The 18,561-nt window shown below is 48.5% G+C and overlaps 2 protein-coding genes across 12 annotated transcripts in view; both read left to right on the top strand.

Annotated features, from left to right (window-relative positions):
- The window catches only part of DNAJC18 (DnaJ heat shock protein family (Hsp40) member C18), a 42,931-nt gene extending 36,475 nt beyond the window's left edge, over positions 1 to 6,456 (top strand). For 4 of the 8 annotated variants that reach the window (XM_055286039.2, XM_055286038.2, XM_055286041.2 and 1 more), the window contains exon 10: positions 727 to 4,837. In XM_055286039.2, the coding sequence (XP_055142014.1) occupies positions 727 to 851 (125 nt within the window). In that variant the 3' untranslated portion in view covers positions 852 to 4,837. Of the gene's footprint in view, positions 1 to 726; positions 4,838 to 6,180 lie in introns of those variants that run through there. The other 4 variants (XR_008658922.2, XR_008658921.2, XM_055286044.2 and 1 more) reach the window with 4 other exon arrangements.
- Positions 6,457 to 10,837: 4,381 nt separating this feature from the next.
- Positions 10,838 to 18,370, top strand: SPATA24 (spermatogenesis associated 24). 4 transcript variants are annotated; one of them, XM_055286052.2, is made up of 6 exons: positions 10,856 to 11,044; positions 12,294 to 12,359; positions 12,938 to 13,068; positions 13,158 to 13,228; positions 17,847 to 17,949; positions 18,061 to 18,222. In XM_055286052.2, the coding sequence occupies exons 1-6, from the start codon at positions 10,928 to 10,930 to the stop codon at positions 18,188 to 18,190; spliced, it is 618 nt and encodes a 205-aa protein (XP_055142027.1). In that variant the 5' UTR covers positions 10,856 to 10,927; the 3' UTR covers positions 18,191 to 18,222. The 4 variants fall into 4 exon arrangements, with proteins under 4 accessions (XP_055142026.1, XP_055142027.1, XP_055142029.1 ...); XM_055286051.2 differs by lacking the exon at positions 17,847 to 17,949 and having other exon boundaries at positions 10,838 to 11,044; positions 18,061 to 18,370; XM_055286054.2 differs by lacking the exon at positions 17,847 to 17,949 and having other exon boundaries at positions 10,917 to 11,044; positions 12,278 to 12,359; positions 18,061 to 18,370.
- Positions 18,371 to 18,561: the final 191 nt, after the last annotated feature.

Genomic DNA, 18,561 nt, shown 5'->3' on the forward strand with positions numbered 1-18,561 from the left:
GAATAAAAAATAGAGGCAGCCAAACCACCGTTGAGTCGGGAAACACAGCAGAGATTATATTCTGGTTAAAAATAGAATGACCTTCTCCACCATAAAGAGAAAATGAAATTCATTTTGTCAAGGAGACAAAGGTCACCGGATCCAGATGATTCAACTTTTAGAAAGGCCTAGCTGCCTTTGGCCTTTGAGTTGGGGACCCTACGTGTGGTGAGGGAATGAAGAGCGCCAGTAGTGCCCCGGCCTTCTGTAGATGCACACCCGGCAGCAGTAGGCTCTGTGTGCCTTCGCACATGTGAGTTATGATGCAGCAATGCAGGAGAAGAATAAAGCAGCTGTCTATTTCAGATGACAGGAATAGGCCACTGGACTCCATTCTCTCCCAGCTGCTGTTGGAATCCCGTTTGTAGGAGGCTATAGGGCGGTCTCACTGCACATGCGCAGGTTTCCTAAGTCTGGTGCCAAATGTTTTCTTGGTAAGAACTAAGTCCAGTGCTTTTCTAAGAGAGCACAGATACTGTTGGACTGCAGGGTCACAGGTGCCCTTTAATCCTCCGCACCTGGTCTAGTGCCTAAGACGTGTTTTGTGAATAAATGAGTAAATGTTTCTTGTATTTAATTGTAAGAAAAAGCTTCAAATGAAGTAAAAGGAGCTTTGACTCCAGAAACATTGAAATGAAACAAAGGAGTTCAGCTCTTGATGAATTGGTTACCTCTTTTATCTTTCAGAGTCAGAGCTGACAAATTTGGCAGGATTATACAGAGATGAACGATTGAAACAGAAAGCAGAGTCGCTGAAACTTGAAAACTGTGAGAAACTTTCCAAACTCATTGGCCTACGCAGAGGTGGCTGAGAGAATAATGGTCCTACGCAGGGCTGGGGTTTTGCTACTTGTTCCTATTTACGTTCCTGATTCCATTTTATAATACAAAATTAGGTAATGATGAACACTTTACTATTTGCTAACTTCGTTGGTTGGGCAGCGTGGCAGGAACATGGGCACGAGAGCCAGACGTGTCTTCACAGGATCATTCCTGGGGAGTGGCTCCAGGGGCCAGGAGTAGTTCATCTAAGTTAAATTAATGGCAAGGCATTGGATTCCATCTCCCTGCTCCATGCCTACCCTGCCTATGTGAATGGAGTTCAGGGCATCCCAGAGCAGATCCATGTTTTCTTCCTTCTTCCCTTCTTCAGTGAAGTCTTAAGAACCAGGCATTCCTAGGCTTAGCCAAAGCTTAATATTAGTTATTTACACTGTCTACCAAGAATTATACCTCTCCCTTCATTAGAGTCATCATCTCCACCAAGATTTAGCCTTTGGAACATGTTCCTGCCCAGCTTTCCATTTTCTAGGGGAATATGGAGAAATTTAAACTATTGTAGTCAATAGTTTTCTATTATTCCAATCTCTGCTCAGTTAGTAGCATTAGCAAACTGCCTGATTTGAGATTCCTTTATTTCCTTAACCCTTTCTCTTTTAGAGAGTCCAGAAATTAAAACTACTGAGCAGCATCTGGAGGCAGGGGCCGAGGTGAAGGTATAATGCAAGACCGAGCCTCATCTTCTCCACGAAGCCTCCCTACTCCATCATAGAACCCAGAGAATGTCCCTTCGGTCATTTCCCCTCAGTATCATCATTGGTGTCATTGCACTTGGGCTGAGTTCCTACATCCCACAGAGGCAGATGGCCAGACCCAGGAGGAGGCATTGCCAGCTCTCCAGGCTGTTTGCTCAAGCCTAGAGGTAGAGGAGACAGATCCTCTCTCCTTGGATATGGGGGTCTAGCATTGGCCCCAGCAGCCACTTTGTTTAACCCAGTATCCTATAGCTCATGATTTGAGATGCTTTTTCATTCATTCAACATTTATTGAGTGCCTACTATAAAAGCAGGGGCTCTCACACATATTTTTTTACTTAAGCCTCCTCACAACTCTGAAGTAGATGTATTATCCCTGGTTCTATGAATGAGAACATTGGCCCAGAGAGGATGACCCAGGTCATACAGCTGGTAGTGGCACAGCAAGATGGTAGGCTGAGTGTCAAGTAGAAAGTGGGAGAGCATCCTCATGTCTCAGGTGATTCTAGCCAGACTGGCAAAGCAGAAACTTTCCCGAGGATGCCTCTGTCCTCCCCAACCCCATGACCCCTCATCCTTTCTGTGGCAATCCTGCATCCGTTCAGGACAACATCCCTGCTGCTCTTTAGGAAGCAGGACCCTGTCTAACATAAATTCTGTACACAAAATAAGAGGTCCCTCACAGGCAGGCGGCCCTCCCACTGGTGACTAGGAAGAATTCAGTCACTGCCTGGGCTGTGTGGTTCTGGGCCTTCCTGTGGAGCTGAGCTGCTTGAATTATCATGACTCTGAACTTGGAAGGATCATTAAGTGACTGTAGCCTACACTCCATGCTTCCTTCATATTGGAAGAAAAGTTTCTGGTAGAGAGTCGGCCGGGCGCAGTGGCTCAAACCTGTAATCCCAGCACTTAGGGAGGCTGTGGCAGGTGGATCACCTGAGGTCAGGAGTTCAAGACCAGCCTGGCCAACGCAGTGAAACCCCGTCTCTACTAATAACACAAAAATTAGCCAGGCGTGGTGGCACATGCCTGTAGTCCCAGCTACTCGGGAGGCTGAGGCACAAGAATCACTGCAACTTGCAAGGCGGAGGTTACAGTGAGCTGAGATCACGCCACTGCACTCCATCCTGGGCAACAAAGTGAGACTCCGTCTCAAAAAAAAGAAAAAAAAAGAGAGAGTCTACATTAAACAGATTCCAAAGTAAAGTTTCTTCATCCCAATGCATGGCCATGATTTACACAGACGTGCCTAGCATGGCTCATCAACATCTGAACAGTTGTTCCCTACCATGCCTCTGCAGGCATTCCACAGAGTCAGGAGATGGGTTCACAGGTAAAGACTGGGGGCTTTAGTGCCTTGTAGGGGACAACTGCTCAGTTGTAGGGAGAGGGAGCATTTCTAGAGATAGCCAGATTTTGCTGCCCAACTAGATCTGTCCTCCTGGTTTTGGGGGGCCCTTCTTGATACCCTCTGAGTGACTGAGGGAGGTTACATTGTAAAATATGTCCATGAGCCAAACAGGCTTATGGAAAGTTCTTCACACAAAAAAATCAAAGCTCTCCTCTCCCCATCCCCAACCTCTGCTAGAAAATTGGCCATAATGAGACTGACTTGACAGGTTAAAAGACCCTGTCCTAGATGCCCAGGAATCAGGTAGTCACACATTTTATGGACTTCATGGCAGCGATGAGTAATCTGTGATGATACTAAATAGAGGCAATAATAACTAACTCCATTAAATGTCATGCTGATTGTCTGTTTTTATAGCACTGATGATACTGTTTTATTTATTGCCAATAGACCACAACATTCACATCTGTTTTTCCTCAAGGGAACTGTATTTGCTTTTAGTTGAAGGATTTATCTATTTGATACTATCCAGAATATTGTTAAGCTATAATTTCCTGGGTTATATTTTAGATGGGTTGTCTGCACGGTGGTAAAATAAGCTTTTGCCTCTCGCCTACATCCTTTGGAAGATCTCCTGATCATACATAACTAGGTAGGGCTTATTCTTGCTGTCGGAGCTTGGCACCCAGCTCTAGACTGTTTCTTTGAGCATTACTGCAGATTGGAGACGTGTGTGATAGGAGCAGGGCTCAGAAACAGGGCTTGAGGCTCAAGCAGAAACTGAAGCTCTCATTCAAATGAAGGTGCTGTCTCTACCACATGATCGGCAGTGAGGAAAGGAGGATGAAAATCCTTCTCATCACAAAGAGCTTGAAGGAATCCATGTCCCCAGATTAGCAACCCTAGAGTTCATCTGCGCAAGCCGGGAAATGTGTAAGCTTCCCTGATCAGCTCCAGGACTCACAGCACGGGAGCAGTGACCAGTAAGGAAACGCCACTGCTGTGCTTTCTGTTGGAAATTGCTAGAAAATACAGTGAACTGGCCGGGCACAGTGGCTCATGCCTGTAATCCCAGCACTTTGAAAGGCTGAGGCAGGCAGATCATTTGAGGTCAGGAGTTCGAGACCAGCCTGGCCAACATGGTGAAACCCCGTCTCTACTAAAAACACAAAAATTAGGCGGGCATGGTAGCAGGTGTCTGTAATCCCAGCTCCTTGGGAGGCTGAGGCAGAAGAATCGCTTGAGCCTGGGAGGCAGAGGTTGCAGTAAGCCGAGATCACGTCATTGCACTCCAGCCTGGGTGACAGGGCGAGACTCTGTCTCAAAAAAAAAAAAAAAGAAAAAAGAAAAAACAAAATACAGTGAACTCCAGATGCCACTGGAACACGGGTTCCAGCAGCCTGGCCAAGCTATGTGTCATTCTTTTTCCTCATCATACCCAGGACGGGCTTTGTGAGGAGGCACTGTGCAGTTCCATTGGCTTTCTGTTACAGCTGGCCACACCACACAAGCAAGTGCATCATCTGCATGCACTACTCCTCACAGGAGCTTGCACTTCATTCATATTTATTCTGCCCTCATTTAAGGTGTAAGCTAGTGTCCTAATATATTTATTTTTGGAAAGGGCCAAGTTACAAAACATCTTTTTGTTTGAGGCTGCACTGTTGATATGTCATGCAGTGACCACCAAGAAAGTATATACTCGTGTTAGATACTGATTACATCATTTACATCACGCTCAGTATTTGGAATTAAAGATGTGAATGTTCTGTGACCAGAGTAGGGATGACACAAATGGAATCAGCTGCTAGTGGACTAAGAATCTTGAAAAAATCTGGCCACCTCATCCACTACATCTGGATTGAGTGTATTGCAACAAAGAAAAACATTAAACAATTTTATATTAAAAGAATGGCTACTTTTCCTTGGTTCTTTTACCTTTGCCCATGGCATCCTTGGCCACTGCACATCGCCTCACTCCCTTGGAGCCACTTCTGACTAAAGAAGCTTTTGACACCTGCTCCAGTCTTCCCTCACCCGTCAGTGGGATTATTTGCATTTAGAATAGTAGATAGCATTGTTGGCATCAGTTCCACATTTTCTATCAGATAACAGCAGTTGCAGTACCTCACAGCCAATATACAGATCAAAACTACACTTAGCATCAGAAATTCAGGTGTTATCCCAGTTCCTTGCTGGCTTTGGTCCTAGTGGCCCATATTTAGGAAAGTTTTGGTTTAAAAATATAGTAAATGATATTTACATGATCCTAACTGGTCATGATAGCTTTCATTTGAAAAAGAAAGTGAGATGAGATTCAATTCAGCAATGATTGAGAACTTACTCTGAGCCAGGTGGGCTGGGTTTTTGGAATGGGGGTCAGGGAACAGGTGAGGCCCAGCACCAAGACTCCTGGAGCTCACATCTAATGGGGAGGCCAGGCTTTCCACAGCGCTCCCCAGTGCAATGAATAGCTAAAGGGAGACCAAGGGGACCACAGACTGTATAACAAAGGGATTTAACCCAGTCTGAGGGGTCAGTGAAAGCAACTCTAAGGAAGAGAAATGTGAAATATAATCACCCTTCCTACAGAGATGAGTGGATTTTTATTTAGCGAAGGAGCATGGAAGCAAGACTTCCAGTGCTCCCATTTCCATCACTAGCACTTCCACCCTTCCAAGTGCCAAAGTCAGCAACCCAAGCCAGGCACGGTTGTGCACACCTGTATCCCAGCTACCTCCGGAGGCTGAGGCGGGAGGATCACTTGAGGCCAAGAGCTTGAGACCAGCCTGAGTGATAATAGCAAGACCCCGTCCCTAACAATAAAATTAAAAAGTTGGCCAGGCGCAGTGGCTCACACCAGTAATCCCAGCACTTTGGGAGGCTGAGGTGGGCTGATCACCTGAGGTCGGGAGTTCGAGACCAGCCTGACCAACATGGAGAAACCCCCATCTCTACTAAAAATACAAGAATTAGCCAGGCATGATGGCGGGTGTGTGTAATTCCAGCTACTCGGGAGGCTGAGGCAGAAGAATCGCTTGAACCTGGGAGGTGGAGGTTGCAGTGAGCCGAGATTGCGCCATTGCACTCTAACCTGGGTGACAGAGTAAGACTCCGTCTCAAAAAAAAAAAAAATTAAAAAGTCAAAAACCCAGGAAACTTTGTGTGGTAGACTTAATTTGGCATCCCCTAATATTTATGCCTTTGTGTGGTCCCTTTTCTAATCGGGGCTGGCCTTTGATCTTTAACCAACAGAATGTGGCAAAACTGGCAGCTTCCATTTTTGTACTTGGAGGGAAGCCAGCTACCATGTAAATTCAACTACCTGAGACCACTACATTAACCAAAGGAGAAGCCATGCAGAAGAGAACCCAGCAACCAAGCTGACAGCAAGAACTGAGGACCCAAACATATAATTCAAGTTGAGCCATTTGTGTTACCCCAGATGATGGGCAGAGCAGAAATGTACTGCCCCACCAAGTCCTGCTCAGTCTGCAGAATTGTGAGCAAATAATAAAATGATTGCAGCCATTTTTTTGCAGGTGCAGTGGCTCATGCCTGTAATCCCAACACTTTAGGATGCTGAGGCAGATGGCTTGAGCCCAGGAGTTCAAGACCAGCCTGGGCAACGTGATGAAACCCTGTCTCTACCGAAAAATACAAAAATTAGTTGCACACCTACAGTTCCAGCTACTAGGAAGGTTAAGGTGGGAGGATTGCTTGAGGCCGGGAGGTGGAGGTTGCAGTGAGCTGGGATCGCACCACTGTGCTCCAGCCTGGGCGACGGTGTAAGACTCTGTCTTTTAAAAAAAAAAAAACAAGTTGCTGTTTGAAGCCATTACACTTTATGGTGGTTTTTAGCAATAGACAGCCAAAACACCTTTTCCTTGTCCCCATATCCCCTCTCTCTGTTAAGTTCCATCAATTTTACCTCCAGAATATCCTAAACCTACTCTCATCTCTGACACTATCTGACTCTCAAACTACCATCCACTTTCACCGCAGTAGCCTTCTCAGTTAAAGTGGTCTCTGTGCACTTACACAGCCCCACTTCAATCTGTATACCTCACTGCAGCCAAAGAGATCTTTTCCAAGCATAAATTGGATCACGTCATCCTCTTGCTTAAAATATTTCAGTAGCTTTCTTTTGTCCCTAAAATAAAAATCACCAAAATCCTTAGCATGGCCTACCTTGCTTAGCAAGGCTCTGCCAAGTTCTTGGTCTCTACCCACTGCCCAAGCCCCCTCTTGCCCTATAATCTTTTTCTTTTGTGCCATGCTACCCTTTAGTTACTATACTCCACCAACCCCTTTTGCCCCAGGGACTTTGTGTATACTGTTTCCTCTTTCTGGTATCCCTACCTACTCACCTGCCCCTACCCTCTTTGCTAAGTGCTTCCTAGTTACCTTAATAGGCTTCAGCTCAAACGTCACTTCCTTACAGAAGCTTTCCCTTGCACAGAATCTTAGCCCCACCTGGCTAAGTTTCCCTTTAGATTTATCTGGTTGTTTGATTATTGTCTGACTCTTCCCACTAGACTAAATTCCTGACTGGTTTTACCTGAAATGAACCTTGAAGGGAGTGGTGTGCCATCTATCATAAGGATTTGCTCTAGAAGTGCAGCCCAAATTCTTTGACACTATTCCCATTGAAAGGTGGTGGGGTGGGGGGGGGCGCAGAATCTGTGTGCCCTCCTCTGGAATCTGGACTCTGACTCCTTGACCAATAGAATACAGCAAAAATGACACTATGCCAGCTATCAGGCCCAGGCCTTAAGAAACTTGCATCTTCCATTTTCTGTCATTTTGAATGCTTTCTCTTTAACCCAATCTCCATGCTATCAGAAAGTCCAGGCAGCCAATGGAGAGGAACCAAGACCTTTGGTCCTCAGCCCTAGCAGAGCTCCCAGCTGACAGCACCAACTTGCCAGTCACCTGAGTGAGCCATGTTGGAAGTGGAACTTCTAACTCCCTGTTGAACCATCCCAGCTCACACTGCATGGAGCAGAGATAAGCTTTCACCATTGAGCCTTGCCAAATTCCAGATTCACGAACAAAACGATTTTTTTCAATGACTTAAAAAAAAGTGGGGGGTGGTTTATTTTGCACCAATAGATAACCAGAACATCAGCCAAAATGACAAGCCTGTGCAGAAAGGCAACCCTTCCCTGACAGGATCACAGAGCTGTTTGTGATGTCATGTCATCCTGAGTCTCACTGAGTCCCGACTGACCAGGAGCCCAAAGTGCCTTTCAACATATAGAGGAGTCTGTGGCAGTGTCCAACCAGGGTGACCACCCCTCATGTCCACGCCAGGAAGCAGGTGCAGACCTGGATCCAGGGTTCTCTCTTGCTCATAAGCTTCCACCCCCAGGTGGCTGCTGGAGCCTACTGCTCTCCAGGTTTTTGCCCCAAATACGCAGAGAGCAGCCTGTTCCAGCTGGTGAAGGTGGATGTTGGATACCAAGGGACATCAAGCAGTGCCTCATGAAAGACCCTAGGGAGGGAATGCAGTTCGTGGGGAAGGCTCAGGAATCACTGCCCCAGAGGAATGTGCAGCTTTGTGCAGGGTGATTCAGGTGAACATTCACATTTGGTACACCAAGTTCTGAGAGGGTCTGTGCTGAGGCACACAACCTACACAGTGCCCTCTAGGCACACACTTTCCAGTACAGTAGCCAGTAGCCACACATGGCCATTTAAACTAAAAATTTAAAAATTTTAAAGAGCCGTGATTAAGGTGATCTTGAGAAAATAATAAAAAAAATTTAAAGCAATTTCTCAGTCACATGAGCTACGTTTCAAGTGCTGAAGAGCCACATGTGGCTAGTGACTATTGAATAGTGCAGCTGTAGAACATTTTCATCACTAGAAGTTCTATTGAACTGTATTGTTCTAGGCCCTTTAACAGAGGTCAGCCGGGCACAGTGGCTCATCGCCTATAATCCCAGCACTTTGGGAGGCTGAGGTTGGCCGATCACCTGAGGTCAGGAGTTCGAGACCAGCCTGGCCAACACGGTGAAACCCCGTCTCTACAAAAATACAAAAAAATCACCTGGGTATGATAGCAGGTGCCTGTAATCCCAGCTACTGGGGAGGCTGAGGTGGGAGAATCGCTTGAACCTGGGAGGCAGAGGTTGCAATGAGCCAAGATTGCTCCACTGCACTCCAGCCTGGGTGACAGAGCAAGACTCCATCTCAAAAAAAAAAAAAAAAAAAAAAAAAAAAAGAGAACATGGTGAAACCCCGTCTCTACTAAAAATACAAAAAATTAGCCGGGCGTGGTGGCGGGCGCCTGTAGTCCCAGCTGCTCGGGAGGCTGAAGCAGGAGAATGGCGTGAACCCAGGGGGGCAGAGCTTGCAGTGAGCCAAGATTGCTCCACTGCACTCCAGCCTGGGCAACAGAGCAAGACTCCGTCTCAAAAAACAACAAAAAAAAGAGGTCAACAGAGATGGCCTTGTCTCCAAGTCCATGAAAATAAATGCAAGAACCAAAACAAGGGCTCCTGCTGAGAACCACAGGGATGGCCAAGTTTGTCAGGCCCTTGGGAGTTTTGGGGAGCAGCTTGAATGACTTACCCTGAGCTTTCAGCCTCCTTTCATAGTCACTGGTAACTTTTTTTCCAAACTCCTTGTTAGTATAGTCATTTCCTACTTGGGGGTATCAAATTCCATAACTTCCACCCATGACGTGCAACACAAATGCAGCACAGCATCCTGGTTAAGAATATGAACTCCAGGCCCAGCGAGGTGGCTCACGCCTGTAATCCCAGCACTTTGGGAGGCCGAGGTGGGCGGATCACCTGAGGTCAGGAGTTCGAGACCAGCCTGACCAACATGGCAAAACCTCGTCTCTACTAAAAATACGAAAATTAGCCAGGCGTGGTGGTGGGCGCTGTAATCCCAGCTACTTGGGAGGTTGAGGCAGAAGAATCGCTTGAACCTGGAAGGCGAAGGTTGCAGTGAGCCGAGATCACGTCCCTGCACTCCAGCCTGGGCGACAGAGCGAGACTACATCTCAAAAAACAAACAAAAACACGGACTCTGGAACCAAACTGCCCATAGCAGAACTCAGTTCCACAACTTACTAGAGTGACCTTGGGCAAGTTATTCATTCTCATTCTCATACAGCCTAGGTAAAAAGGGGCTAATAGGAGTTCTATGAGGGTCACATGAAATAATATAAACATGACGGTGCCACGAAATAGTGAACACAATATATATTCGCTCTGATGTTCTCCAAACCTAATCTTATTTGGGTTTCCAAGAAGAGAAAAAAAAGCCTTCAATAGAGACGGTGAGTGTGCGTAATCACCGTATCCTTCCCTGACTTCATTTTACTAAACTCTCCTCCTTCAAGCCCTCTTCAGTCCTCCTAATCTCTTCAGGGCCCTCCTCCTTGGGTGGTGGCACATGACTCTAGTGCGGCTGCCCAGAGCCTGGTATCAGAGTATGAAGACTTTGATCTCAGGTGAAGCCATTCTTGTTTTTTATCTTCTATCTTCCGTGCTTAGGCTTAGGACCCCTAAGTGTGTTCCAGGAGGCTGGAATCTCATACAAGGGAGGAAATTTGGAGATTAGGATAAAGATTTGGAGAAAGAGGCATGAGAAGCTAAAGATGCAGGAGTTGCCTATGCTGGCTCTTGCTTCGTGGTCATGCAGTTTAACAGGCCCCGGGTGAAGGCTGAGGGCTGGTGTTCTGAGTGTTGCCTGCTCGCAGGCAAGGAAAGTACAAGCCGGGCCCTGCCGGCTTCTCAGGACTGCGTGAGAAACAGAAGACGTAATAAAAGCGCAATTTCCTATAAACTTAAATGCCTTAAGGGTTGTCAGCAGTTTCCCCGCTCCAGGCGGCTCCTTTAAGAGGCGGCCCCTCGCCCCGCTAGCAGAGGAAGTCCCCGCCCCCCGTTGCCGGGGTGCTCTGTGGCGTCGCATTCTCATTGGTGGGCGGCGGCGGGGATCACGGTTGAGGCAGCCATTTCCAACTAGCTGGCCGGGGCGGAAGATGGCGACGCCCCTCGGGTGGTCGAAGGCGGGGTCAGGATCTGTGTGTCTCGCTTTCGATCAACTGCGGGACGTGATTGAGTCTCAGGAGGAACTAATCCACCAGCTGAGGAACGTGGTATGCAGCCAGAGGAGCTTGGGGAGAGGCGGGGCCGGATGCCTCACTGGTGGGGGCGGGGCCAGAACCTGTTCCGATGCGGGGACCGTGGCTAGAACGCATGGCCCATGGCGTCATCAGGAGGAGGCCGGGCTCAGTCGGTGGGGGTGGAGCCAAAAAGGGGCAGACCTTCCTGAACCAGGGAATTTTACTAAAATCAAGCCATATTCTCCCTTCCGTTTGCCTGGTTGCTGCAAGAGCTGGTAGAGAGTCCCCGAGCCTCAGTTTCCCCATTTTCAGTGGAGATGACGTCACAGAGTTCCCATGGCCCTTGTGTGCAGGCAGAGAAACTGTCATTCCTCCTATTATGGACACCCTTCCCCAGAGTCAAAGGCAGTACCATATTGAATGCAGTAAGCGCAGATTTGGCCCTTGCCAACGCTAACTTAGGGGCCTCCAAGAACTTTACATGCCTTAGCTTTTGCCTTCTCAATCAAACCCCAGCTAATGGGTGCAAAGCATTGCAGTCACAGATTACCTGGGTGGGCATGATAGAATCCTGGCCAGCTGGAGTTCATGGTTTTTCTGGTTTTGTTTTTCTGTCTTGATAAGAAGGTTGGGATGTATCTCCATCTCAGAAATAAAACTGGCTTCACATCTATTTATCATTCTAAGTTGTTCTTAGACAATTTCTTCCCTTCTGGGAAGTTGAATGTGGGGGAAAGAGGAGAGAGACATGTCCTATTTGCTACCCTAATGCTCTAATTCGACAAAATGTATGGACCTCTAGGCACTGAATTGCCTTTGATTCCCTGAAGGTACCCAGGTCTTCCTCTTGGCAGCTGACCTTGGCATGTGTGTCCCCACCATCCAGAGTGCTTTTCTTTCTATCCCTCTTCTGGCCCACCCTATATAGCAGTCAGATCTCAGGTCTAACGTCCCCTTCTCCGGAAGTGATTCTGACCCTTCCCCAGGCTGGGTTGGGGCCTCCTCTGGGCCCCAGATCCCTTTATGTCTCCCCATCAAGGCACACAGCATGTTAGAAGTGCTAGCTGTGGACTGCCTCCTCCATGAGACTGGCTGCTCCTTGAGGGCAGCACTTAGAGCTGAGTCTCAGTTTATCTGTGGAACTGAATTCTCCCTTCCCAAGGCCTCAGTCTCATCCTAGGTACCACAAGCATCATCCTGTTACCCACTTTTGGTCCTGGTCCCTAGAGGGCGCCCCTTCTACTCTAGCCCCAGGCCCTCCCTCAGCCAGGCTCTGTTGCAGATGGTTCTCCAGGACGAAAATTTTGTCAGTAAAGAAGAGTTCCAGGCAGTGGAGAAGAAGCTGGTGGTAAGTAATGGCCTCTGCAGTCTCCTAATCTTCCCCCGTTTCCCAGGACCCCTGTGGTTAGGCAGGCTCATTAAGCCTCTGATGGGTGTGGTGGCTCACAACTGTAATCCCAGCTCTTTGGGAGGCCAAGGCGGGCAAATCACTTGAGGTCAGGAGTTCGAGACCAGCCTGGCCAACATGGTGAAACCTTGTCTCTACTGAAAATACAAAAAAAAAAAAAAAATATATATATATATATATTGGCCAAGCATGCGTGGTGGCAGGCGCCTGTAATCCCAGCTACTTGGGAGGCTGAGACAGGAGAATTGCTTGAACCCAGGAGGCAGAGGTTGCACTGAGCTGAGATCATGCCACTGCACTCCAGCCTGTGCAACAGAGTGAGACTCTGTCTAAAAAAAAAAAGAAAAAAGAAAAAAGAAAGGTCGGCCTCTGAGAACTTCCAGCCCCAATAGCAAAGTGGCCAGAATCTCCCTGTGCTCTGACTTCTGTGTGTCCCTCTGAGAAGGGGGGCTGGTTAAGGGAGTCTAGGAGACCCAAGGCAGCCTAGGGTAATGAGGTGACTGCTGCTGCCCCTGCAGGAAGAGAAAGCTGCCCATGCCAAAACCAAGGTTCTCCTGGCCAAGGAAGAGGAGAAGTTACAGTTTGCCCTCGGAGAGGTAGAGGTGCTGTCCAAGCAGCTGGAGAAAGAGAAGCTGGCCTTTGAAAAAGCGTGAGTGGGCCTCAGTAGGGGGTGTGGGGTTTGGGGGACGCATCTGCTTGCTAGCCTGCCCACCCTCCCATCTTATCTTCCCCACCCAGACTCTCCAGTGTCAACAGCAAAGTCCTACAGGAGTCCAGCAAGAAGGACCAGCTCATCACCAAGTGCAATGGTAGGCGGGAGGCCTGTGCTCTCCACCACGGTTATATAAACGGGCTCTTTCCTAACCACCCAGTGCCTGTGTCAAAGGCAGGGTTTCACTCTAACACCTGTCCCCAGCTGAGGATACAGGCAGGCCCGGGTGGGCCACACCTTCGAAAAGGCCTTAAGGGACCAGGCAGGCCACGGAAATGAGGGAAGCAGTCGGTGTACTATATTCTTCACCGCCATAAAGGAATGGGCTTGCTCCCATTTTTCCTGAAACACACAACCTTCTTAGTCTACCTTTTGTTTTCCCACTTTTGATGGGTTACTCCTAACTCTGGTACAAGAGGAACACAGGGCAAGCACTGTCCTATTTGGGACCTGATCCTTAGTCTCAGGGTCAGGACTCAATAGGGAAGGGTGCATGTGGTGACAGGGGGCTAGGATTGCCAGATCTTTAAAATGGAAACTAAGAGTTATTTTTATATTTCTAAGACTGGGTGTCACTATGCTGCCCAGGCTGGTCTCAAATGCCTGGGCTCAAGTGATTCACCCACCTCAACCTCTCCAGTAGCTGGGACTACAGGTGTGAGCCACTATGCCCAGTGAAACCAAGTTGTTTTATTTTATTTTTTTGAGATGGAGTCTTGCTCTGTTGCCTAGGCTGGAGTGAAGTGGCACACGGCTCACTGCAACCTCCGTCTCCTGGGTTCAAGTGATTCTTCTGCCGCAGCCTCCCGAGTAGCTGGGATTACAGGTATGCACCACCACGCCCGGCTAATTTTTGTATTTTTAGTAGAGATGGGGTTTCACCATGTTGGTCAGGCTGGTGTCGAACTCCTGACCTCAGGTGATCCCCCACCTCAGCTTCCCAAAGTGCTGGGATTACAGGCATGAGCCACCGCACCCAGCCAAAACCAAGTTTTAATGGAAGCTTTTCTGACTTTTTAGTGCTGGCAGTTGATTTTGAAATTTTAAAACTATCATGTAGGCCAAGTAAAATATCTGTGGGCTGCCAGTTTTCAACTCTGCTTTGTGCAGATGCCTGTGGGCCACTTGTTTGGCTCAGTTGGTGCCATAAGTTGTGGAGCACCTTCAGAGTCAGCTACACGTGCCCGTGCACCTCAGGAGCCCCTTTCATTTCCCGGAATGCTAAACTCCCCTTACCCAGTTTAAGTATGGTCTGGGCGCGGTGGCTCATGCCTGTAATCCCAACACTTTGGGAGGCCAAGGCAAGCGGATCACATGAGGTCAGGAGTTCGACACCAGCCTGGCCAACATGGTGAAACCCCATCTCTACTAAAAATACCAAAAATTACCTGGGCATAGTGGCGGGCACCTGTAATACCAGCTACTCAGGAGGCTGAGACAGGAGAATTGCTTGAACTCGGGAGGTGGAGGTTGCCGTGAGCCAGGATCGTACTATTGCACTCCAGCCTGGGCAACAAGAGTGAAACTCTGTCTCAAAAAAAAAAAAAAAAAAAAGTAGGTATGAATTCCAGGCACATCTGCTTTGTTCACTGCAGCAGATCTCCAGGAGGCCAGAGCGCAAGCGCAAGAGGTTCAAGGTCCTTCCTGGTGGGGCTCCCACGTGGAGCCTTGAGTACCCTGCCTTTCACCAATTCAGCCTTCTCTCTCCCCTGGTGAGTGCTCTCACTGGGAAGATGCCAGCAGGCTGACATCTTGATCTGGCCAGGCGGGCTGACAGGTCTCATAGTAGTTTGGTCACTGGCTCCTGCCATGGCAGGGCCCAACAGGCAGTCACTGCCCCCATGCTCAAGGCCATTGGTCCTCTCAGTCTTGCCCTCTCCCTGGGCATCCCCTTACTTCCCAAAAAAGAACCTGGGGTTCTTTCCTGGTGGGGCCAGAGACCTCCTTCCCCTAGGTCATTTCCTTCCAACAGAGATTAGTCAAGCTCATGGGGCTTTGGATCTGCTTGTTGGAAGGTGTGTGTGTCATGGGGACAGGTCCTGGCTGCCTCCCCCAGAATATTCTAAATCCCTCCTGTGGGACACAAGCCCTCCTAAGCCAGTCTGGTGATGTGAACCTCACCCTGGCCAGTGCCTCCCACCCCACCCCACCCCTACAAACTTCCCTTGTGTGGTTTCAGTTCGGTTTTTACACTTACATAGTTCTTTACTCTCAAAGGGATTTTCTAACCATTCTCTCATCATCAGATGCCACAGGCTTTTATTTTCAAGGAGTCACACAAATTTCTAATTCTTTTTCCCAAACGAACTTCACAAGTAATTAATCCCACTTAGCTGGATGCCTGGGAAGGAGGTTCAACAGTCCTCGTCCCATGACCCAGTGAACTCATGTCTTCATTCTCTCCCTTCACCTGTCTCTCCTCTTTTCCATGCTGTGCCTTCGCTTTTTACCAGGTCTTCTCTTTTGAAATCTTAAATGCTTAGACATTTTTGTATTTTCAGAGTTTATGTTCTAGTTAATCCTTGTCCAACCCTTTTTTTTTTTTTTTGAGATGGAGCCTTGCTCTGCCGCCCAGGCTGGAGTGCAGTGTCAAGATCTTGGCTCACTGCAAGCTCTGCCTCTCAGGTTCACGCCATTCTCCTGCCTCAGCCTCCCAGGCAGCTGGGACTATAGGTGCCCACCACCACGCCTGGCTAATTTTTTGTATTTTTAGTAGAGACAAGGTTTCACCGTGTTAGCCAGGATGGTCTCGATCTGCTGACTTTGTGATCCACCCACCTTGGCCTCCCAAAGTGCTGGGATTACAGGCGTGAGCCACAGCGCCTGGCTTTTTTTTTTTTTTTTTTTTTTTTGAAGCGGAGTCTCGCTCTGTCACCCAGGCTGAAGTGCAATGGCACGATCTTGGCTCACCACAACCTCCGTCTCCTGGGTTCAAGCAATTCTTCTGCCTCAGCCTCCAAAGTAGCTGGGATTACAGGCATGTGCCACCACACCCGGCTAATTTTAGTAGAGACAGGGTTTCACCATGTTGGCCAGGCTGGTCTCAAACTCCTGACCTCAGGTGATCCACCCGCCTTGGCCTCCCAAAGTGCTGGCGTGAGCCACTGTGCCCGGCCCCTTGTCCAACCTTTGAAGACAGTAGGATTTTCTTTCTGTAGGAATCAGAATTTTCCAGGGTGCCATGTGGGGCAGTTGTGTAAATGAAGCACCTCCAGATCCCTACAGCCTCCTTGGATTTTGATCCAACACAGAAAAATTATTTATTTATTTATTATTTAGAGACAGAGTCTTGCTCTGTCACCCAGGCTGGAGTGCAGGGGCACAGTCATAGCTCATTGCAGGCCCCAACTCCTGAGCTCAAGTGATCCTCTTGCCTCAGCAAGTAGCCAGGACATAGACGCGTTCCACCACCATGCCCAGCTAGTTTTTTTTTTTTTTTTTTTTTTTTAGTTTTGTAGAGGCGAGGTCTCACTATGTTGCCCAGACTGGTCTCTTACTCATGGGCTCAAGCCATCCTCCTGCCTCAGAAAGTCATCTTTGCCTCAAATGTACGATTAATTTGGGGGTAGGCTTTGCCACAACTATCTCACTGGGTCTTCCCCACACCACTGTGGGATAGGGCTGTCTCTTTCCCCATCTTTGAAACGAGGAAACAGGTCTGAAAATCGAGGCAACTCCCGTCTTCTCCCACCACCCCTGAAGCCCTAGCACAAGGCTGGGTATCCAGCCAGCCTTCGGGAAGTTTTGTTGGACGGGGATGACTGAACTAGGTCTTTTTTCTGAGTCCTAAACCCCCAGGGACATCCCATTCATTCGGTCTGCAAATATGCTGTTTGTATACCTACTATGTGCCAGGTAGTGTTTTAGGCCTTAGGGATAAAGCCATGAATAAAACAAATATCCTTGTCATTGTGGACCTTACATCCCAGTAGCGGAGAAGACAGATGAGTAAAGTATATGGTATGTTAGGTAAAAGTGTTAAGAAAAATAAAGCAGGATGTTGGGCACGGTGGCTCTCGCCTGTAATCCCAGCATTTTGGGAGGCTGAGGTGGGCGGATCACCTGAGGTCAGAAGTTCGAGACCAGCCTGGCCAACATGGTGAAACCCCATCTCTACTAAAAATACAAAAATTAGCCGGGCATGGTGGTGCACGCCTGTAATCCCAGCTACTCGAGAGGCTGAGGCAGGAGAATTGCTTGAACTCAGGAGGTGGAGGTTGCAGTGAGCTAAGATGATGCCACTGCACTCCAGCCTGGCCACAGAGCAAGACTCAGTCTCAAAAACAAAAAAAAAAAAGAAAGAAAGAGAAAGCAGGAAGAGGGAATAGGAAGTACTGGGAAATGTAATTTTTAGATGAGGGAGAGTTGCTCGAAGGAGGCAACATCTGTAAAGACCTGCAGGAGTTGAGGGCAGGCGCCATTCATCTTCCAGCCTTTGGGCAGGACTGCCCACCTGTCTCCAAGGACCTTCTCCTGCCCTCATGTGGGTCCTCTGGTCCAGAATAGACTTGTGAAGTCATTGACAACAATCTTCAAACACTGCACTCCCCCAAGACTGCATAATAAACTTATTCATACTAAGATATTAGCAGTTCTTCATGGAGAACTCCTGGGTGGGGAGCCAAGCTCTGAAAAGCCCCATGAGGGAATGCCTTATCTCAGGAAGGAGCCCTGGGATGGGAACCACCCCTCCTCCCTGCCTCTCTCCCCCACAGAGATTGAGTCTCACATTATAAAGCAAGAAGATATACTTAATGGCAAAGAGAATAAGATTAAAGAGTTGCAGCAAGTTATCAGCCAGCAGAAACAGATCTTCAGGTGAGAGGTCTGGGCCCAGCTGGGGATTGTTGATGACACTGGGGAGCCAGACCTCTGGCCCCTACCTACCCTCGGCTGTCCACAGCCCACCACCAGCTGGCTCCATTGCAGGAATCATATGTCTGACTTCCGGATCCAGAGGCAGCAGGAGAGCTACATGGCCCAGGTGCTGGACCAGAAGCATAAGAAAGCCTCAGGGACGCGTCAGGCCCGCAGCCACCAGCATCCCAGGGAAAAATAAAACGGCCGCCGCTTTCCTATTCTCTGGCTGTATTCCCCAGCCTCTGCCTTCTCTGCTCTGGGAGTGCCCAGCCTCTATCCCCTGCTACTTCCCTCCCTCTTGGGTAGTGGTGGGGGTCCACAAGGTGGGGCTTGTAGCCTAGGGGAGGAGCTGGGTCTTTGTTGTCTGGTAGGCACCGCGGCTTCCTTTGGGTGTTTAACCCCTTCCTATATAAACAGCGCTGGTCATCCAGTAACATCCCACCCCACTCCCAGTGTCCTGGTAAATTTAACTCTCCCAACTTGACTACAGGGCTGGAAGCCCTGACCAGAAACTTCAAAGACAGTGGGTTCCAGAACCACAAGGAATTTGGGAAGTCAGTTTCCATCACA

This window comes from Symphalangus syndactylus, chromosome 7 (assembly GCF_028878055.3).
Source record: "Symphalangus syndactylus isolate Jambi chromosome 7, NHGRI_mSymSyn1-v2.1_pri, whole genome shotgun sequence".
Taxonomy (NCBI): Eukaryota; Metazoa; Chordata; class Mammalia; order Primates; family Hylobatidae; genus Symphalangus; species Symphalangus syndactylus.

What these genes read in the sequence shown, in the direction of transcription:
- SPATA24 (XM_055286051.2), top strand. Translation starts at nt 10,928, where the DNA reads ATGGCGACGCCCCTCGGGTGGTCGAAGGCGGGGTCAGGATCTGTGTGT. An exon ending in CAGTGGAGAAGAAGCTGGTG is followed by an intron (nt 12,360 to 12,937) that starts GTAAGTAATGGC and finishes CTGCCCCTGCAG; the next exon opens with GAAGAGAAAGCTGCCCATGC. An exon ending in AAGCTGGCCTTTGAAAAAGC is followed by an intron (nt 13,069 to 13,157) that starts GTGAGTGGGCCT and finishes TTCCCCACCCAG; the next exon opens with ACTCTCCAGTGTCAACAGCA.